This window comes from Vicugna pacos, chromosome 12 (assembly GCF_048564905.1).
Source record: "Vicugna pacos chromosome 12, VicPac4, whole genome shotgun sequence".
Taxonomy (NCBI): Eukaryota; Metazoa; Chordata; class Mammalia; order Artiodactyla; family Camelidae; genus Vicugna; species Vicugna pacos.
Window position 1 is genome coordinate 61,869,455 of NC_132998.1, and position 23,311 is coordinate 61,892,765.

Genomic DNA, 23,311 nt, shown 5'->3' on the forward strand with positions numbered 1-23,311 from the left:
TGGGTCAGAAAAAAACATTATGTACACATTACGTATTGCATATATTGTTCTCACACACACACACACATACACACTCACATAATGAAAACGCACCGGAGAAGCAAATGAGATGAAACACTCACAACCGGCAAATGTGGGTAATGGTTCTATGGGTATTATCTGTATTACTCTTATTCGTACAAATTTTCTGGAGGTTTGAAATTACTTCTAAAGTCAATTTTTTAAAAAAGTGAAAATAGCTATTTCCCAAAGAGTATCATGAAACTAAAATTAAAATAAATACATAATCAATATAAATATACTTTCCTAAGCTTCATGCAAATACACAAAGTACGATTTCCCAGAGAGCTGAACGGCCCCCAACCCTACACAACCAAGTTGACTTAGCGCTTAAACTTCTAGCCTCAAAGCCTAGCATGGTTATCTCAGTCTTCCCCAAGGGACGAGTTCCTCTTTACCATTTAAAACATTCAGAACTAGGAAATGGGACCAGAGGGAGGAGGGTTCACAGGGTGGGCCTCCGAGGAGCCTTTTCCTGGAAAGGACACGCAGCGCTTCTATTTCTGATAGGGCATTTTTTAGTAGATATAATTTGGGCAGACACTTCAAAGTTCCCCTAATCTTACAGAAGAAGGGCAAGACCAGATGCAGTGTGCAGTTTCCAAGGCTGGGTACCCTCACTGTTTCGGTAGTGACAGTGCTCGCGAGGAAGGGAAGAAACTTATGCCGGCACAGCTCACACTTTATACACAGGCACAGGCGCTGCTCTCGGTTTTAACTCATCTAACCCAAAACCACCTCCTGAGGATGCTGAAATGTTCTGCATTTCAGAGCACAGGTGTGACCTCCCTGCCTGGGGCTGCCATTAAGTTGTTAAGTCACAGAAATCTGTGACTTCAGGGCCTATTATACTAACCACCCTGCTTGCAAAAAGGAGAGAGAGAGAGAGGGAAAGAAAGAAAGAAAAGAAAGAAAAGAAAGAAAGAAAGAAAGAAAGAAAGAAAGAAAGAAAGAAAGAAAGAAAGAAAGAAAGAAAGAAAGAAAGAAAGAAAGAAAGAAAGGAAGGAAGGAAGGAAGGAAGGAAGGAAGGAAGAAAAGAAAGAAAGAGAAAGAAAGAAAGAAAGAAAGAAAGAAAGAAAGAAAGAAAGAAAGAAAGAAAGAAAGGAAGGAAGGAAGGAAGGAAGGAAGAAAGGAAGAAAGAAAGAAAGAAAGGAGGGAGGGAGGAAGGAAAGAAAGAAAGGAGGGAGGGAGGGAGGAAGGAAAGAAAGAAGGGGAAAAAAAAGAAAGAAAAGAAAAAGAAAAAAGTCCATCAACCTGTTGAAGCTTTCGTGGTATGTCCATATTGTTACTTATGATCTAATGCAAATTCTGAGGCGGCAGACAACTTTTGCAATGACTTGTCTCCAAAACTAAGCCCTTAGAAAACCCAAGAATTTAGTCTAAAAGGAGAGATTCTGCTAAGGATTTGCCTCTCCAGTATTTGTGATTCTGGCCAAAATGTCTGAGAATCAAAGCCGCCCCCTGATGAATCACTGAAAGCAAATTCTTAGGCTGGGGCTGGGGGAGCGTGGTTTGTAAATGAACGCCAGTATGCTGACAGGTGTCTTCAAAGACTTCTCTTTCCCCAGCCCGGCACAACCACTAGGATGAGAACAGGACTTTGTTCTCCTTCTCTGGAATCTGTTCACCAATTCAACTTCTTTTAAAATGTTATATTAATATTCAGAGACTGAGGCCACATTTTTTAAAAATTCCTATTACTGTCAGTGAAAACTAAGGTGCAGGGCAGGTCACAAGCAATGCCTCCTCATCGTTCTTGCCTTGATCCTCAGTCACCATGACACCCCGAGGTCCAAACATTTTTGATGTGGCTCTCAAAATTAAATTAAAACTTGAATATTAAAAATTGAAATGAAATTTAAAATTCACTGTAATAGGAAAACTGTTTTGTAATTTTAAAGGTGAGCTGCTTGTGAAATATTTTACCAGTTTTATACGTTTCTAGTTAGGCTTTTATTAACCATTGGAAAAGAAAGTTTGTATCACCACGCAGACTAGTCATTACAAGATCTAGAAGTCGCACACGCTGAGAAGTCCTGGGATTTGTAGAAGCAGCCAGGCCCTTCTTTCCCAGTGAACCCGGACTCCTGAAAATGCACTGCATGCCAGCCTCCCTGGTTAAACATGGTCACAGGGACTGAAGGTTCCAGAAAAACATGCTTATCATTGAAGATAGACTACCAGAACCTGTTTCTTAAAGTCTCTGAAGTTCTACAGTTCTCAGTGATTTCTTTTAAAAACAGATGTAGCTTTTGAAAATGGCTACACATTTCACGTTTTGTGTACTTTCCCTCTTCCTGAAGAGCTGGTTACCTTGGGAAGGTTGTCAAATTTTTTAATTAACATTAGATCAGGAATATAGGGAGACATTAGCAGGAAATAATATTTTAACTTTCCACTTGGTATAAAGTAGCAGTGAAATCAAGTTTACGAGGAAACTGATGCAGTGTTTGCGAGGACAAATGTTCTTTAAAAGCAAAAGAACAACACCACGTGACTCGGCAATTCCACTCCTAGGTACGTGCCCGAGAGAAGTGAAAACGTATGTCCACGTAAACGATTGTACGTGAAACTTCAGAGCGGCATTGCTCACAAAAGCCAAAAAGTGGAAACAACCCAAAGGTCCTTCAACAGATGATGATAAAACGTGGTGTATCCATGCAATGGAATGTTATTCAGCCATTAAAAGAAGTACTTATTCATACTTGAAAACATTATGCTTAGTGAAAGAAGCCAGAGACAAAAGATCATCTATTGTATTATTCCAGTTGTATGAAATGTCCAGAACAGACAATCTACTGTGACGTAAAGTCCATCACTGGGATCAGGGGAAGGGGGAAGGGGGAGTGACTGCTAATGAATACAAACTCTCCTTCGGGGCAATGAAATGTTCTCGAATCAGACAGTGGTGACGGCTGCACAACTCTGTGAATATATTAAAAACCACAAACTTGTACATTTTTAAATGGTGAATTTTATGATACATAACTTATATTTTAATAAAGCCTTAATTTAAAATGTAGATACAATAAAGGGTGACATGTGAAAGAATCAAAATGTACTATTTGTGAAATTTTGAAAGTGAATAAAGGGGAAACATTTTTAAAGAAGCAGAAAACTCTTCATCTTTCTTTCCTTTCCCTTCTTCCCTGTCTGTTCCCCAACAATTCCATCCTAAAGTCGTTAGACGGGGCAGAGAAGAATGGTGTCCATAATATGGGAGCCATGGAGGTCCAGACCAGTGTGTGAGCCCAAGTTGGGTGAGGAGGGCACCCACGTGGGGGATGGGGAGTGCTGGAGACGGGAGAGGAGTCACAGGCCAGGGAGACTAATCAAAGAATTAAATATACTGAGAGTAAAAGAAGCCAAGATTCTCGTGGTCTGAAAAGGTAGTTACGAATATGGTAGGTGAGAAAATGAGAATGAACCCTGGAGCGCTAGCTGAGAATTGGTGGTATTGTTTGAACTCATGGTTTTCAATCTATAGAGAGACTGATATAGAAATGGATGTAGATGTACATGTGTGGGTACACACTGGGGTGGGGAATGTATCCCCTGGAGCTCTGCCCACCTGGAGGGCCTGGGGCAGTGACATCCAGTGGCAATGAGCAGCCCTCGTGCCCAGACCCCAGATTCTGGGTACCTTTTCCCATTAAAAGGAACCAGAGCTCTTTGGAGAAATGGATGATTCTAAAGCTGAGGCAGGGAGAGTACACGTGAGTTTGGGATGTCTTGCATCAGAAAGCAAGGAAGTGTTCGAAGAATGATGGGGACGTGTCAAAGGACCTAGAAACCAGCATGAAGGGGCTCCTGCTGGCTAATTTAGGGATAATTTAAACATCAAAATAAATAATGAAAGTAATGAATCATAACCCACTTAATAAAATAGGAAGTCTTGAGTCCCTGCAAACATAATGAGTAAATGCAAGTTTGGTGAGGAATGGCAGATATGCACAGATTCAAAGCATCTCCCACAAAACTCCTGTTAATTACGAAGTGGATAAAGAGTACTCTACCATGAGAAAGACAGATGGAGCTGAAAGAGCCCCTCTTAATTGGCTGGCCAAAGCGAACATCGGCAGTAATGGGCAGACCGAAGTCACGCGGGCCTTACGAGCTGCGGTGAGAAGAATCCAGCAGCTCTTCTGTGACGGTCTCGGCATCCGGAAACATCCACTCAACACTCTGCAAAATAATGTCTGACTCTGCAAAGTGTTAAGCGTCTTTCTGGCCCGAAGAACCAGCACACAGAACCCAAAGCAATCACAGCCATTAAAAATGTGAGGGGGGTCTCACAGGAGAGGCGGGGAGGAGGCCCACTTTCTGTGTCCGTGTCTCTAGCTGATGCCTGAACCACGCGTGTGCAGGTCAGACTCAACGAGTCCCAGCCAAAGACAAAAGAGCTGAGTGACCGCCCAGCAAGAGAGACCGAACCTGCAAGTTCACTTCCTGCCAAAGCAGTAGCACAGACAGTCTTGGAGGAGCACAACGGAAGCGGGGCCCCCACAGCACTGTGCCCGCAGCGCCCAGCGCCCAGAGCCCAGCGCCGTCCAATGAGCAGCCGGGCGCAGGTGACGCCTGAGCGCCTGAAGTGTGGGAGGGCAGCTGATGAGCTGGCCCGGCTGTTACAGTTGACGCTAGTTAATTTAAATTCTAAAATTAATTCAGTTGTTGGAAAACTTCTAAGTTTGAACAACTGGGTGTAAGAATCTAGTAGTTCAGTTGCAGATTTTACGAAATCTAAAAATAGAGACAGTATTTCCAATGGATGTTTAGTGTCAGAATTAAGGTCTGCTGTAAGTGTAAATATACACCAGGCTTTGTAGACTTAGCACACAAAAAACAATGTAAAATACCTTATTACCAATTTTAAACAGTGATTACATGTTGAAATGTGATCATATTTTGGATATATTTGGTTAAGTAAAAATATTACAATAAATTTCACTTATTTCTTTCTTATTTTTGTAATGTAGCTACTAGAAAATTTAAAAGTACATATATGGCCCACATTATACTTCTAATGGCTAGCATTGGTCAGGATATCACCCAACTACACTCAACAATGAAGAACCAGGGGGAGGATATAGCTCAGTGGTAGGGTGTGGGCTCACCATGCACAAGGTCCTCAGTTCAATCCCCAGCACCTCCATTAAAAACAGATAAATAAACCAAATTACCTCCCCTGAAGAAAAAAAATTTTTTTAATGAAGAACCAGAGAAATGTTTAAGGGAAAAAAAAAATCAAAGCAGGCCAAACCTAAGCTGACCCAGATGTTAGAAATATCAGATTAAGGATCTTTAAGTAGCTATTCTAAGTATGCTCAGAGTTTTTAAAAAATATGCTTATAATTGAAAAAAATAAATCGAAGTAAATAAATAGAAATTACAAAAAAATAACCAAATGAAAATTCTGGAACTGAAAAATACAATGTTGAAATTAAATGTTCACTGAAAGAGCTGAACAGCAGAATGGAGATAATAAGAAAGAGCCAGGGAACCTGAAGATGGATGGACACTCTGTAATTTGAAAATATTTTAAAAACTGAACAGAGCCTCGGGGTCTGCAGGACAACACCAAAGCGTCTGCGAGAGGAGAGGATGAGGAAGAAAAATATTTGAAGAAACAATGGCCGAAAGCTATCTGCCTGCTCCGTGCTGGGTCGAGCGTACAGTAGTTGTACAATAACCACTTGAGGCATGGATGAATGCAAATACTAAGTGCCAAAACATAAGTTGACCAAATACTCTTTATATGGAAGCCTTAAAAAAAACTGAAAGAAAAAGGCTGTCATAGTGCTACACACAAAAATATGCCCCAAGTATATGATGACCATCCCAAATTGCCAGAATTTAATTAAGTGGATTGTGACAAAACTTTTTTTGGGGCAGTGGAGGGGGAAGGCAGACTAGGTCACACGCTCCTCTAATCTGCGGCATCTTTTCTGCAGTTACCTGAGCCAGCACATGTTGAAACTGTTCTCTGGTGAGAGGCAGCAGGAAGGTTGCGATGATTCTTCTCAGTTCGTTCTTTGACACCGTCATGTTGTTACTGGTGTCGAGCAGGTGAAAGGCTTTTTTCAACTCATCTCCTTTATCAGTAATTTTTTGAAATATAATCCGTTTAACATCTAAGGATGACAGCATTGGATTTGCAACAGCTGTGGCTAGAAAAGAGAGACGGCTATTTAATAAACATGCTTAAAGCTAAGATGCTAAAAACTGTTCCACTGTGGACTAGAATCAAACTCCTAAAACTGTATTTCTTCTACCATATCTAGGTTTATAAGTAGATAACTTGCAAATGTGCAGACATTTTTTTCACCTCCGAAACTTATATTTCAATCAATATAAAGTCATAGTAATAACATTAGAAAGAAAAAAAAGGCAAAGATAATCTTCCCTAAAAAGGATCTATCTCATTACAAGTGAAAAACCTGGATCGTGGGATAAAATTTAGTTAAGAATCAATATCATCTCAAATAAATCTTCAAATTATTATATCCACTTTTCATCCCCATGCCAATTTTTGAAGGAAAACATGTAATTCTTAAATCTACATCATTACTCTTTCAAAGACAAAGGAGGAAGAGGTGAGGTCAGCTGGACACTAGAGAGCTCTAAGGAGCTTTCAGGGGCTTGCACTTCTCGGGAGGAAAAAGAGTCTTGGCTGTAACGGTTTAGGTCCCAGGGTCCCTGTGTCACCAAAGGGCAGCTGATGTAACACTTGAAGCCTCCCTTCCCTCCATCTAAGATAAAAACAGCTGTAGAAGCAAGTAGATTCAGTAACTACAAATCAACTCATGCAGCAATGAGTGTTGTTAGCAGGAAGACATGATTATTCCATCTCAGCATCTCATGACCCACGAGGGAAAGAGGCGGCCGAGCACGATGGTGGTTGGTAAATCTCTGATACTGTTTACGAGACTGCAAAGGCTTGGTGACCGTATTTCACTGCCTGCCTCTGTCTTACACAGTAACTTCTGGACATGCTCAGTGCCTTTAACATTGGCTCACCTGCTGTCAAATTATTCCCAAGCAGGAGCTCTAACTCTGTACTAACTCTATTTCCCTATCAGTGAGAATTTCTTATCAAGCTATGGAAACTTCTGGCATGAGGTCAGTGGTGGCTTTAGTCCCAGAGTGTCCTGGGCCAGATGACAGACTTAAACTGCCACCTTGGGCCCTCCCAGAAGCCCTGAGGGCTGTCCTCACAGCTGTAGGATGCCGGAGCCGTCTTCTGTCTGAGGTGGTACCAGAGAGTGGGCCAGCACCCCCACAGTCACCGTGCTGTGAGGGTCTGCCGTGTGCCCTAGCCTCCCAAAAAGCATGTGGCATCGCCGACGCCCACCTCCCCTGATGCTTGCTTGCTCATGAGGCCCAGAGCCTCCTTGAGGGAGAGGATCACTTAACTGGGATACACTGGGGACCCAGAACACAGAGGGGTTGCTTTGGGGTGACAGGATGAAGGTCCTTGGAAAATCTTAGAGGCAAGAGTGACACTTCAACTGCAGCGCTGTGCTCCCTGAGAGCGGGAGGGGCGGGAAGTGGGCTGCTGTGGAGGACAGACAGGGGGGCGAGCAGAGCGGGCATCAGCCGGGAGAGGAGACTGGGAAAGTCAGCAGGGGCCAAATCCCGGGCGGTCCTGTCCTCTGGCTTTGGGCCCTGGGTACAGGATGCCATCACAGTTTTCATTCTTAAATTTTACTCTGGTATCACATGGGAGAGAAACAGAAAAGGGAGGAGAGGACGATGTGAGACACGCTGGGGGATCACAGCCTGCCCGGCAAGTAACAAGAGAGATCTGCACTGATGTGATGGTCATTGAGGGAAAAGCCAGGGTGAATACAAGATACGTTAGAATAGAGGAGGAAAGTCCACAGAATCTTCAGATTTGATGTGCAGGGTGACATAGGAGAAGAGATAAAGCTCCTGTGTCCGGCGTGGGTGGCTGGGTGAGTGGCGACATCCTTCACTGAGAAAGGGCATTCGGGAAGATGGGGCTGACAGTACTTTCCAAGATGCCGCAACAAGAGCCCACCGCACATGCTTTTCTTACAGGAGCATCTTAAGTCTCTTCCCATCAACAAGTGGGGCATGTGTTCCTTCCCCTTGACTCTGGATGAGTCTGTGACTAGGGCAGAATTGATGCTAAGTGATTTCTAAGACAAGGTCACAACAGGCACCACAGCTGCTGCCTGGTCCTCTTAAGATGCTCACACCAGGGCTGGGAGGAAGTCAAGAAGCCACACAAGAGGCCGCGTGTAGATGCTCCGGCCAACAGCCCCAGTGGAGGTTCCAGACAAGATCCAGCATCGGCTGCTGGCCGCTCGAGGGAACAAGCCTTCAGATGATTCCACCCCAGGATGTCAAATCGCCCCCAGCCTCTGCACCTCCCTCACATGGACAGGGAACTAGCCGTCTCTGGGACCTGCTTAAATTGCAGATCTGTGAGCAAAACAGACAACTGTTGTGATTTCAAGCCTCTATGTTTGGGGAAGTTTGTTTATAGCAACGGATACCTGGAAGAGAAAAGTTCGTGGGAAAGCTCATGAGCTCAGTTTGGGATATCTGAGCGGGGATGCCCATCTGAAAAGTGAATGCATGTCTCTGGAGGTCAGGGAGGGTGGGGCTGGAGAGGCAGGTGTGGAAACCGCCATGTGGGAACCATGGGGGAAACGCGCCAGCAGGAAGAGGAGAAGAGAGCCTTTGAAACACTGACTTTTAAGGACATGGAGTTCATTCATTCACAAAATATCTCGGAGTACCCATGGTATTTCAGCTGCGGCTCCAGGCACTGAAGGCACTACAGGGAAGGAGACAGGAAGGTCTGCTCTTGTAGAGCTTAGACTCTGGAGGGGAGAAGAAGACAAGAAACAGAGAAATAACTGGTAAGGTAACGGCAGATGCTGGCAAGGGCCACAAAGGCAGGAGGACAGAACAAAGAGGTGGCGGGCAGCTGGGAAGCTGTTTAAGGTGGAGCGCTCGGGATGTCCTCTCTAGGTGGTTCGATGATACAATGAGGCAGGCAGCCGACAGGCTGGGGTAAGAATGCCCTCCACAGGGGAGAAGAGCCTCAGATGTAGAGCCCCTGAGCAGGGGTGAGCTTGATGCGTCCAGGAAAGCAAGAGGCCAGATGGACGGCGGCACATGTCGAGCAAGACGGGGTTGGGGGTGGGGGGAGCAATGATCGCTGAGATCAGGGTGGGTGACACCTCGGGGACCGCACAAGGACCCAGGTTTTCTCCAAGGGCAATGGGAAGGCTGGGGAGAGTTCAAGCAGCAGAGTGATCTTATTAATATAAATTGGTTTTTTTTAAATCACTCTGGCTGCTATGTAGAAGGTGGATTACACAGGGGCAAGAGATGAGGAAGTGCAATTCCAGACAGGAGGCAGCTCCAAGCATCCAAGAAGAGGTGACTGTGGCTTGAATGCGGTGGTAGCCCTGGATGTGCGGGGGGCGGGGGAGGAGACAGAGTAGAGCGACAACCTAGAAACAGAGCTGACAAGGTCTCGCTGAGAGATTGGCTTGGTGAGACGGTGGGGGCAAGGGAGTGAAGAGAAAATGAAATCAAGGCTAATTCCTCAGACTTGAGGAAGTAGATAAAGGGTGGTGCCCTTTCCCGGGATAGAGAACACCAGGCATCAGGAGGTCTGTTTGGCCAGTTGTGTCTGAGATGCCTGCTGGATGAAGTCCACATGGAAAAGTCAGGGAGGCAACTGCAGACACCACTTGAATCTTGGCACGGAGGTCAGAATAGAGCTGCTGTTTCGTTACAGGTGGTATTTTGGGACATGGAGCCAGATGCTCACCTGGGAGAGGGCAGACAGGGAGAAGAGGACCGGCACAGAGCCTGGCGGGGAAGAATCCTGAGGATGCCAGATGCGCAGGGGCCACTCCCTGCTTCTCTCTCTGTTTGTCGCTACGAACCTCAGAAGCGGCTGGTCCACGTGTGGAGGCACGGGAGTCCACAACAGCTGGTGAACAGTATATTCCTTCCTCTGCTCACCCAGCCTGGAATTCCTCCTCCTGCACCCAGCATCACAGAGGGACCCCTCTTGGTAATTTATGTCTCCATCTTGAAATCTGTTTTCAGATTCTTCATGTGTGTTTCCGGTTGTTTTTCAAGAAGCCCCATCTTTGCAATCAATAAGTCTAACATAAAAATATCCAAAAATATTGATTTGAAGCTATTTTAATTTACCTGAAGGAAAAGTTTTCATCTCACAAGCCTAACGTAACTTCTGAGATTCAACATGAAAGCAGCAGCCCAAACTGCATAACCTGCTAGTGGGAGTACAAGCAGATAGAATCGTTCCGGAGGGCAATTTGGCAAAATTTTCTACATCCATTTAGCATATAGAAAGTCACAACAGACCATCACTCTGACCCTAACGAGATCAAGTAGGATAAGCTAAAAAGAGAGAGCTTTTGAAACCTATCAGAAAACTGAGGGTGCAAAGACACTAAATCCCAGAAAGGACCAGCCACTCCTCAGAGAGAAAAGACCTATGACTCTTTCCATCCTTGCAGAGCCTTGGGAAGTAAAGTAACTTCATTCTAGACAGGGGTACAGAGAAGACAACCAACCACATAGTAGCCACGTGGACCAGTCCTGTGGATTTGCATCCCGAGAGCCTCAGTCACAGAGCAAGTCGGCACCCGTCCCCTGGGGTCTTCGCACGTGGCACAGGTGGCACTGCAAAGCTGGGAGCGAGGCAGGAGAGCCGCGCGACGCGCCGCAGGGCACGCGGGGCTTTCCGTAGGTGGGCGGCAGCTGCTCGCGAGGGCTGAGTATGGAACAAAGGCAAGTCCCTCTGAAGCACGCGGGGCCTTCACCACGTGCACCCCAGTGGCCCACCGGCGCTGCAGGCAGGGCGGCAGGGCTGAGGGAGACCTCTTGAGGTGCACAAAGCTAGGGGCTGAGCCGAAGGACAAAGAGAGAGCCCCAGAAATTCCCCCAAAGTGGCAGGTGGGCTGGAAAGCAGAGCGCTCCCTGCCATATGCAAGCCAGCGGCTGGACTGTGAGGCAGAGATCTCTGGCGTCTCCCCAGTGCTCAGATCTCCAGACCTGCTGCAGGGAAGTACTTGAAGCCAGGGGTAACTTGAACCCACCTAAAACCACAGCCAAGTCCAAACGCAGCCCAACTGAGAGACTGAACTGCACCGCCCATCTCACTGGGAGCCCAAGCAGAAGGGGCATTCCTTTTTCTGGCGATAAACATGATTTACTCTGTCTCTACCATCCTTTACCCAAATGTCTGGAGTTAAATCTTTTTCAATTGCAAGATGAGTGAAATAAGAAAAGGTGACCTGATCAAGAGCCAAAACAATCATCAGAAGACCCAGTGAGAACAGGTGTAGAAACGATCAGGTATTTAAACAAAGAATAATAACTGCGTTAAAGAGATTAAGGAAAAACCGACAACATGCTAAACATGTGGAGGATTTCAGCAAAGAGGTGAAAACTATTTTTTTAAAGCAAGAGAAAAAGCTAGAAACTAAGACCGCAGTATCAAAGTGATGAACTCATTTAATTCGCTTAACAGCAGACCACGTCCACGGCAGAAGAAAGGACTAGTGAATATAGTCAGGTCAGTAGAAAGTATTCAAACAGAGATACAAACACGAAGCAAAAAAACAAAAAAAGTCTTAAAAGGAAACAAGGTGTCTAATATCTGTGGCTCACAGATTAACTCCATGAATTGTAACCATAAATTTACAAGTGCATAGCTACACACATGTGCACACTCATGGCACACCCAAGAGAGGCCAGCCAAGCATGGGATGATGATCAACTTTGGAGAGGAAAGGGGGTGCTAGGAGACGTTACATACATGTATATAATTTTTATTTAAATGTATTTATAAAAATATACATATAATTTTTATTTAGAAAAGAAAAAACAATTCAGTCCATTAAAAACACCATCAAATGACAAAGGAAAAAAGATACTGATGGCACATGAAGCCCATAAAGGATGCGTACCTTTAAAATAGAGGGCGCATACAAATAACTAAAAAGACCAACCCACAGTGTGTACGTGGGCAAAGGGCATGAAAGGGCAGCTCACAAGAGAACAAGACAGAAGCCTGATAAACTTGAGACTCAGTGTTAAACTCACCATTCAAGAAATGCAACTTAAAATCACAACAGAATATTGTTTTGAGTATCAAATGGACAAGATGTACAAGGACACTCAGAAGCAAGTACGTTTAAACGTCATGCACGGCAACACGCAGGCAGCTTGGTGGCGCCCGCGAGACTGACGAGTGTGAAAGGGCTCCGACTCAGTAACCCCACCTCACCCCTTCTCTGCACTGTCAGAAGGTTAGTCAAACTAAGACACATCCAAAGTATATCGCAGGCGTGGACAGAGACACATGTATCATTGATGATAAATCTTTGTGCTGAAAATTGCCAGTTATCCCCCGATATCCATTCTCCCTTCTTTCCTTACGAGCAGACACCCTGAGACTTGGGCAGACACATCACGTGGCCATCTGAAATACGGTCTGAGTTTCGTGGCCGTGTGAAAGATGCCTGTGGCCATGTGATTGAAGTCTCGCTGACTGTAGGTGAGCCCAGGTGGCGACTTCTGGCGGGAATGCCTTTCCTCCGCTTTTAAGGCAAAACCCAGTCATGCCGTTCGTGACGTCCCTCTGAGTCCTGGCGCTGTGCACTCAGTGCCCCGCGCGTGCTTCTGCTGGACACTGGCCTCACCCTCCTGGGGTTCTTCCTCTCCCTCTCGAGACTGTGAGCTCTTCCAGGGCAGACCCTCCATCGGACCCATCTCTTTGTCTTCAGTACCTGTGACATTCTTGTCACATATTAGGGCTCAGAAGATGTTTGTGAAAGAAGAGAGGGAGGAAGGAATGAACAAATAAAAAGACATACACTTTGGGGAAATTATAATGTCAAATTTTATTGCTTTAAAACCGAGTGATCCAAGTAAGTTAAATTTTTATGTTCACACGAAAATCTGCATGCAAATGTTTACAGCAGCTTTATTCATAACTGCCACGGCATGAGAGCAACCAAGATGTCCTTCGGTAGTGAATAAACTGTTACACATCCATACAAGAGAATATTATTCAGAGATAAAAAGAAATGAACTATCACATCATGAAAAGACACAAAGAAGCCTTAAGTGCATATTGCTAAGTGAAAGAAGCCAAGCTGAAAAGGCTACAGACTGTAGGATTCCAACTAAATGACATCCTGAGAAAGGCAAAACTACCGAGACAGTAGGAAGACCACGTTGTCCGCGTGTGGGGGGAGGGAGGGGTGAGTGGGCGGAGTACGGAGGATTTTTCAGGGCTGTGAAACTACTCTGTGTGATACGGTAACAGTGGACACACACCATCATACATTTACCAAAACCCAGAGAACATACAACACAGAAAGTGTGAACTTTAATAACATATCAATAATGGCTCATCAGTTGTAACAAGTGTAACACACTAACGCAAACGTAAGTGATGGGGAGACGGGCTGGGGAGTGAACAGGTTACAGGAACTCTCTTCACTTTAGCTCAGTTTTTCTGATAACCTAAAACTACTCAAAAAAATAAAGACTATTAACTAAGCAAAAACTGAGAGGAGCAGTATCCTAGATAACATAGTAGTTAATTCCATGGATCCTGGAATCACACTTTCTGGGTTTAAATCCCAACCTGCCACCTAAAAACTATGTAACTTTTGGACAAGTGGCTTTAGAAACCTGTGTCTCAGATTCCCTATAAATAAAACAGGGACAATAACAGAATCTACGTCACAGCTTTATCGTGAGGCCTAGTGACGTGTGGGGCCTTTGCAGAGTCTCGTACACACTGAACATACACAGTGATATCTTCTGTTGGCGTGATTTGCTCAGGAGTACTCACTTGAAGAAGGTCTGAACATATTTTGGAAGCCATTCCTCGAATACACTCTACATGGTGAAGAGTGAGGTCTTAAATGTGTGAACTTTCGGGTGTGAGGATACAAAGTATGCCAATCTGGTACGATCGCCATTGAGCACACCAAATCCCTGTGGTGTAAGACAAAACAGATTATGTTACCTTCAAGCACACATGACAGACGTGACCAACTTCCAATCGATTCCCTTTCTGAAAGGACAGCCAGGGACTATAAAAATGCTACTAGTCATGACCCTCATGCCAATGTTTCAAAGACTATTCCTAAAGTGAACACAAAATTGTGATTTTAGATTCTTTGTTTTTATAGCAGATCCAACAATCTTCAAAAATGGGAAAACAAAGGGGTATTTGGAAAGGAAAATCCACCTGCACCTCAACTACCATTGACCCATTTCTTAGACGGGGGCCGTGGGGGAGAGTTGGGTTCCCTGAGCTCTCCCGAAGCGTCTCACTGCACATCCAACGCACAGTCAGAGGCAGAGCTGGCGACAACAGCATCAGAAATGGGGGAGTCAGGACCTCAAAAATCCTCTCCACGAAAGTAATGAGAACACTGGCAAAAACTGTAAAAACCAGCTGTTTCCGGACTCTGGAAATTAACCAAAGGTTTGAGGCAATCTGGGGAGCACTTATTCAGGAAAGACACCAGAATTTCGGTATGAACACCAAGCTCTGTGGGATTTTAACTTCCCCTGTTCACATCTCCCCTCATCCCCGAACCTGCAGCAGCCTGGAAACTAACAGCCTGCCATCACAGTGAAACCCCGGCAGCCTGCCAGCCACTGGAAGGCGGAGAACAGGTTGGAGCTCCTTCATAGCCCCATCATCAGAAAATTTTCATCATGTGACTTACCTGATGGCTTCCTGAAAGACCCCACTCACAAGGCTGTCTGTATTTGAACTGATTCAGAGTTTGCCCGGTAAGAACAAGCTATTATCAAAAGGCATTTGTTGAAAAAACTTCAGGGGCAACTGTTGTTCAAAATCTTAGCTGCCTGAGAGGGTGGGTAACAGGTGGAGCAAATAATAGACTAACCAAAAAGCTTAAATGGAAAAGCTGAAGAATGAGACGTCCACAGGGGCTTTGAGAAGCTCCTGCGTGTTCTGGAGGATTTAGAAGGGATGTGAGCATGTCCAAGGCTCTGTGCTGGATTAGGAAGACCTGGGAAGGCCCTAAGCTGTCACTCTGGCTGACCTGGAGGCTCTGCACAAGCAGGAAGTAGAGGCCAAGGTAGAGCTGTCACCTGCCTTGTAGAGTGTTGGAGGAAGGCTCCAACACACACACGGAGTCCCTCAGCAAAGACCAGAAGACTGTTGTGTCCAGGCATTTAAGGAAAGCTCTGTCCCATCATAAGCTGATCAATAAGCCAACCAGTCGGGGACTTCAGCAGCCATACATTACAAGTAGTGCAGACTTTACAAAGTTAGTTTAGAAAAGTCACTAAACAAAGAAACCATGGAAAGGAGAGAGAATATGATTTTGAGAACTGCCATATTCTTAAGATGGCTAGTTTTCAACACAAATTTTATGACATGCAATAAAAAAAAAGGTATGGTGCATACATACTTATCTTCAGAAACCGCACAACAAAGAAAAGAGTAGACTGAAATATTCAAAGAATTAAAAGGGAAAAAGCCCCACCAACCTAGAATTCTGTATCCAGCAAAACATCTTTCAAATTTAAGGACAAGTAAAGACTTTATCATACAAACAAAAATTGAGGAAATAACACCAGCAGAACTGCTTGTAAGAAATGCTAAAATTCTTCAGAAAGAAGAAAAAAATCATGTGGGTCAGAAACTCAAATCTACATAAAGAAAGGAAGAGCATTATAAAAAGAATGAAGGTAAAATAAACATATATGCACCTAATAACAGAGCCCAAATGCACATGAAGTAAAAACTGATAAAGTTGAAAGGAGAAATAGACACTTCAACAATAACAACTGGAGATTTCAATACTCACTTTCAATATGGGCAGAACAATTAGCCAGAAGATCAACAAGGGAACAGCTGAACCAGTTTAAACCGACTAGACCTAACGGACATCTATGCAACACTCCATCCAACAACAGTAGGACACACATTCTTCTCAAGTGTACAGGGAACATTCTCCAGGATAGATCATATGTTAGGCCACAACACAAGTCTCATTAAATTTAAAAGGACTGAAAACGTCAAAATGTTCTTCAGTCACACTGGAATGAAATTAGAAATAAGTTTCAAAAAGAAATTAGGTACTTCACAAATGCGTGGAAATGAAACAACACACTCTTAAATCATCAAAGGGTCAAAGAAAAGAAAATCATAAGAGAAATAAACAAATACTTTTGGATGAATGAAAATGAAGGCACAACATACCAGAACTTATGGGATGCAGCTAGAAAAGTACTTAGAGTAAAAATTATAGCTGTAAATGCCCCTCATGTTAAAAAAGAAAATTTCAAATTAATAATTTAACCTTCTTCCTTAAGGAACTAGAAAAATAAGAGTAAACTCTACCCAAAGTGAGGAGAATGAAGGAAATAATAAAGATTAGAGCATAAATAAATAAAATTGATAACAGAAAAACCATAGAGAAATCCAACAAAATTAAAAGTTGGCTCTTTAAAAGATCAGCAAACTGACAAATTTTTAGCTAGACTGACCAAGAAAAAAGGAGAAACACTCAAGTTACTAAAATCAAGAATGAAAGAGGACGTTACTACTGACCTTACAAAGCAAAACAAAAGGGTTATAAGGCAATACTATGAATAATTACCTGTATGTCAACAAATTAAATAACCTATATGAAATGGGAAAAAATCTTTGAAAGATGCAAGCTACTGAAACTGACTGAAAAGGAAACAGACCTATAACAAGAGATTGAAGTAGCAGTCAAAAAACTTCTTGCAAAGAAAACCCAGGACCAGACAGGTTCACTGGTGAATTCTACCAAGTATTTGAGAAGAATAATTAAAACCAATTCTTCACAAACTCTCCCCTAAAACAGAAAAGAACACTTCTTGACACATTCTATGAGGTTAGTATTACCTTGATACCGAAACCAGAAAAAGACATCAAAAGAGAAAGCTAAAGACTAATATTCCTTATGAACATAGGAAAAATCCTCAACAAAACACAAACATATGGAACCCAGCAACACATAAAAAGAATTAGACATCATGATCAAGTGGGATTTATTCCAGGAATACAAGGATGGCTGAATATATAAAAATCAGTGTATATTATGGAAAAGTTGCTGACAGCAAGTTAATTAAATGAAGTTACTGTAATAACACAAAAGAGCATAATTTTTAAATTGTTTAAAATAAAACAGAAAAAAAAATCAACGTAATATTCCACATTAATAGAATCAAGAAAAAACACACAAGCATCTCAACTGATGCTGAAAAAGCATTTCACAAAATCCTACACCCTTTCATGATAAAAAAAACACTCAACAAACTAGAAACAGAAGGGAACTTCCTTGACCTAACAAAGGGCATCAATGAAAACCAATAGCTAACATCATACTTAATGATAAAAGAATAAAAAGAGTAACAGTTTTCCCCTAAGATCAAGAACAAGACAAAGATGTCTATTCAACATTGTACTGAAGGTTCTAGCCATGGCAATTAGGCAAGAAACAGAAATAAAAGGTTTCCAGATTGGAGACTAGTAAGCAAAGCCATCTCTATTTGTTGATGACAGGATTTTCTACATAGAAAATCCTAGGGAATACTCACACACACACCACTACTAGAAATAATTTTTTTTAAAGTTCAGTAAGGTGTAGGATACAGTATCAATATAGAAAGTCATTTCAAAATTTAAAATATATATATAAAAATCAACTGTAGTTCAAGACAATTGCAATGAACACTCTGAAAATAAAATGTTTAAAAATCCATTTAAAATAGTATCAAAAAGAAAATATTTCAGAATAAACTTAACAAAAAGAAGTGCACAATTCATACACTGAAACTACAAAACATCACTGAAAGAAAGTAAGGAAGATCTGAGTAAATGGAAAGACATCCCATGTTTATGGATGAGGTTACAATACTCCTGAAATTGACTGACCAATACAACTTAATGCACATCAAAATCTTGGCTGCCTTTTTTGCCAAAATTAACAAGTGTATCCTAAAATTCATACAGAAATTCAAGAGATTCAGTACAGCCGAAATAATCTTTAAAAAATTAGAACAAAGTTAAAAGACTTGCAGTTCCTGATTTCAAAACTTGCTACAAAGCAACAGTAATTAGGACAGTGCGGGCTGGCGTAAGCACAGACATACAGACCAATGGAACAGAACTGAGAATCTGGAAATGTACCCTTACTTGCAGCATTAACTGATTTTTGACAATAGTTGCAAGATCATTCAATGTAGAAGGAAAAGTCTTTTTAACAAACGGAGCTAGGACAAATGGACATCTACATGCAAAAGAATGAAACTGGACCCCATCTCATAGCACATACAAAAATTAATTCAAAGTTAATCAAAGGCCTAAATTGAAGAACTGAAACCATAAAATTCTGAGGAGAAAACACAGCTATAAATCTTTGTGACTTTGGGTTGTGCGATGACGTCTTAGATACGACAGCAAAAACACAAGCAACCAAAGAGGGAAGCTGCTACCTGGACTCCATCAAAATGAAAGACGTTTGTGCTTCAAAAGACACTTCCCCAAAAGTATAAAGACAACCTACAGAATGGAATCAATTATTTGTCAATCATATATCTGATAAGAATCTAATATGCAGAACATATCAAGAACTCTTACAACTCAATAATAAAAAGCAAATGATCCAATTTAAAAATGGGCAAAGGATCTGAGTAGCCATTTCTCCCAAATGGCTGGCAAGTACACGAAAAAATGCTCAACTTCACAAATCATGAGGAAAGCACGAATCAGAACCACAAGAAGACATCACCTCACACCCACTAGGATGGCCCTGATCAAAGAAATAAACAGTAACAAGTATTGGCGAGAATGCAGAGATACTGGGACCCCCATACTTTGCTGGTAGGGATAAAAATGGCTCGGCTGCTTCGGAAGATAGGCTGGCAGCATCTCAAAGAGTGAAACACAGAGTCAGCACACGACCCAGCAATTTTACTTCCAGGTATATAGTCAAGGGAACTGAACACCTATGTCCACACAAAAACTTGCACACAAACATTCACAGCAGCATATCCCCAACAGCCAAAAAGTGGAATCAACCCAAAGGTCCCCCACCAGGTAAATGGGTAAGTGAAAAGCAGTCTGTCCACTCAGTGGACTGCAATTCAGCCATAAAAAGGGGTAAACACTGAATCATGCTACAACACAAATGAACCTTGAAAATATATTAAGGCAGACCCAAAAGACCATGTACTGTATGATTCAACTGATATAAAATGTGCAGAATAAGTAGATCTGTGGAAACGGAGAGTAGGTTCGTGGCTACCAGTGGCTGGAAGCAGGGGAAATGGGGCTGCTAATGGATATGGGGTTTCTTTCCACGGTGACAAAAGTTGTGGGTGATGGTCACATAACTTTGTGAATACACTGAAAGACACTAAACTGTATACTTGAAAAGGATTTAATGTTATGATATGTGAATTATATCACAAGTAAAAAAAGGAGGGGACGGAGGGAAGGAGGAGGCGAGAGGCTGGAGCGTCACTTGGTGGGCAGAGGGGGAAGTTGCTCGCTGGGCACCTTTGACTAGAGGGAGGGGGCCTTTGCAATAACTTTTAAGATAATATGTTTACTTGATGGTCATTGAAAATGTGATTAGGAGACCTTAGAGGAAGCAAGGCCAAAGCCAGACACCCAGGTGTATCCCAGAGATAGTCCCGGGGGTGCCCTGTTTATCACGGGCACTAGGGGGTCCCACTGAGGCACCCCCCAACTGTGAGAGCGAACCAGGCCGTGCCCCTGACGCTCGCCAACCACGGTCACCACAGTACTCTATGCATTCGTGAATTTATAACTCGCAGACTCCGCCAGTCTGTGGCTTACAGGTGTTTCAGAAATCCGGGGAAATTTTTCACTCACTTCTTTCCGGTCACTCTCAGCATAAGAGCAAGAAAATAAAACTCTCTCTTCCCTCCAGGAAGTTAAGAAGTCTAATTTCAGCTCTACAAGGCAGTGTTATAGCCATCACTTGTCTGGGGCTCCTAACTTGGCCATTCTTCTCAGGATTAAAAAAAATTCTCCTACTGGGCTTCACATTTAAATGCAAGTACATAATTAATGATATTCAGAAATAGAGGGATGTGCCTGGCACAACACGAGTCAGGAGGATCAGGCCTGGCAACACCTCTAAAGCACTAGGTCTGAAGACTCTGAAGTTTGCAGGGTTGGAGACGTGAATCAGAACTTCTCAACGTGTAAGAAACCCACACGGGCAGCCCCTGACTGCTTGGCCCGACGTCTGCCCGGACCGTCTGAGTCCCTGCTTTTGGTTCGCAGGTCCCTGTGGGGCTGACACCGTGTGAGGCTGACAGCCCCCCACACACCCTTCCTCAAGTCAATACATCTGATGAACTGACACCTGGAATCACAGCACAGGTAAACTTCCAAAAGAACGTGGCTTGGTACGTGCTCATACTGTCACAACAAATGTACTAAAAAGCTCCCTTCTAGAAGCCTGGGGGTCACTAAACAAGACTGGCAAAATCACGGACCCCATCATGGACCTTATTTCATATTCTAGTTACGGAGACACAGAATGAACAAAGTAGGAGAACTATACACGTGCGTAACTGCTGTGGAGATAAAGGGGGCAGAGGAGGGGAGCAGGTGACGCTGAGCAAAGAGCTGAAGGAAACCAGAAGGGGAACAAGCCATCAGGAGGACAAAGAGGCAGCAGGGGCCTGATGGAGGACAAGCACGTGGGCTCCTGTGAGACTCAGCCACGTGAAGCCACTGGAGGGTTACACACACAGAAGAGGGTTATGCACAGGGTTATGATCTGGCCTTTGCGCTTAAAGGGTCCCTCTGGCTGGATGTCAAGAACACACCTACAAAGGTGAGGGAGGAAACAGGAAGACCAACCACAAGTCTACTGCAATCATCCAAGTAAGAGAAGCTGTGGCTCGGACCAGGGTGCTTCAGGGAAAAGTGCTGAGAAACAATCAGATTCCAGATACATTCTGAAGGAGGAGCCAGTGTATTTCCCCACAGATTTGATCTGGCATGCGAGAGAAAGACTGGATCGAGTGGATAACCAAGGTGGGAAAGACTGCAGCTAGACCAGGTTGAAAGGGAAAGATCAAGAACTCCGTTCTGGACATGGTAAATTGGAGACGCTTATTAGATATCCCGGTGGAGATGCTGAATGGGCAGCTGGGTATGTGAGCCTGAGTGCAGGGGAGCGACTGGCGCTGAAGACAGAAGTTCGGGGCTTGTCAGCGTACGATGTGTGTAAAGGCATGATTCCTGCTCAGCCCACCAAGAACGCAGGTGTAGAGCCAGATGCCAGGGCTGGGCTTGGGGTGCTCAGCATTCAGAGCTCAGCGGGGTGAGGAGGAACCAGCAGGGGTGGCTGAGGAGGGCAACCACGGGGGGGCACAGGAGACGGAGCGTCCAGGAAACTGAGTGCAGAGCGTTTCAAGGAGGAGGGGGTGATGCTGTGTGTCAAAAGCTACAGTGATAATCGCGTCAGATAAGGACCAACAACTGCCCTTTGGATTAAGCCAGGCGGGAGCCACCGATGACCCTAACAGCAGCTGTACTGGTGGAACTGGGTGGTTGGGAGGAAGCCTGTCTAAGTGAGTTCCAGTAAATTCCCAGCAGAACAGTCTGCGACAGCGGAAGAGACCCCCGTTTGGAGGAGGGAGGGGGCAAAGGAGAAACTTCTTTAAGATGGGAGAATCGGGAGCACGTGTGAACACTCACGATTGTGATCCAGCTGCGAGGCCAAGAGGGGCGAGGCAGGAGAGAGAGGAGCGGATAGCCATCCCCGCGGGTCTGCCGCGGAGCCTTTCCTAGGCACACGGACAGTTCACGTGGCGTGACAAAGGAGAAGGCAGGGAGTGTGACTACGGACCCGGAGAGGAGAGCTGGTGGCTGACCCGTCTGCTGGTGTCTCCAGTGAAGCGGGAGTTGGGTCATCAGCACCAAGGGGGGACGGGGAGAGGCGTCTCAGGACGGAGGAGAGAGGACACAGAATGAAACAGTCATCTCGGAGGAAAGGCAGGCAGTGGGTGGGAGGAGAGGCATGACTGCCAGGGGGCCGAAGAGCCCATCGGGGAACGAGCACAGGAACTTAAGAGCCCGTACTGGCGCTGGTGCGGCTTTTCTCCAGCCGTGTTCAGCTGCATGAGGAGGCGGGTGAGGTGGGTCTAATTTGGGTCAGAGTTTTGAAAAAAAAAAGTGTGACAGAGCAGGGTGAGGGTGTGCGCAAGGGAAGTGGTGACACGGGACCATATGTTGTTCAGGAAGGAACCTGAGGGTGACGGGAACGATTGTGCAGGTGAAGCACCTGGACCAGACTGAAGAGGTTAAGAGACAAGAAACTCAGGCTTATGAAGAATTTTAAGAAGGGAAAGAATTACTCTGATCCAATTAGCATTTAATGGGGACTCACTCTGAGCCAGCAAATGTGCTTAAGATTCAAGAAAAACCCATCATTTAAGCCTCCCCATGCCAGAGACTCGCCACTGCCATCCCATTTCCTAGGTGAGGAAACGGGCGCTCAGAGCAGGCAAGCAACTTCCCCGGGGCACACAGCGCCAGACCCAGAGCTGGGTCCAGGGAAGGGCTCTCCCCAGGTATCAGGGTCGCATTGTTGTCAAGGGCCATGGCTTTCCTGCTGCTTTGTGCAAAATTAACAAGCCCCTTGAAGGCAGTGGTGAGTCTCGCTATCAGCGCTACCTGCGTGGTCAACACACTGGCCTCCTGCCTCACCTGCTCTCCCAGCACCGGGGCCGGATCCGCTGGAACTGCATTCCTCGTGGCCGTTACCGCTGATGCAAACAACTGCTTTCTTTATTTTATCCATAAATTCCCTTCCTAATAACAATAAGGCATGCCGGGGCTTTGGCCTCATGCCTTATTACACCACCTGAGGAGTGAGATAATCACCCAGAAATGTACTGCCTGTTGTGCATTTTATTACTGGAATACAAAGCGATTCAATTCAAGAAGCACTTAGTTGAAGACGGCATGAGAGAAAAATAATAATCACATGAAAAGCAATTCCTCCTACGGCTACCGAGCACACGGTGGGGAGTAACCCTCCCCCAAAGGGAGGGTGGTCTGGGTGACCTGCTGGGTCTTCTCCAGTTCTCATTTCTACCAATTGCAGGATCATAAAAGCTAGTGGGACTTCAGTTACAATATGAATAT

The 23,311-nt window shown here is 44.4% G+C and overlaps 1 protein-coding gene across 8 annotated transcripts in view; it reads right to left on the minus strand.

The window, feature by feature from the left end:
* EFCAB6 (EF-hand calcium binding domain 6) overlaps window positions 1–23,311 on the minus strand; it is a 208,676-nt gene that overhangs the window by 175,063 nt on the left and 10,302 nt on the right. For 6 of the 8 annotated variants that reach the window (XM_072973643.1, XM_072973645.1, XM_072973648.1 and 3 more), the window contains 2 exons: window positions 13,949–14,094; window positions 6,016–6,227 (listed from right to left, as the gene is read on the minus strand). In XM_072973643.1, the coding sequence (XP_072829744.1) occupies window positions 6,016–6,227; window positions 13,949–14,078 (342 nt within the window). In that variant the 5' untranslated portion in view covers window positions 14,079–14,094. The remainder of the gene's footprint in view (window positions 1–6,015; window positions 6,228–13,948; window positions 14,095–23,311) is intronic. The other 2 variants (XM_072973644.1, XM_072973647.1) reach the window with 2 other exon arrangements.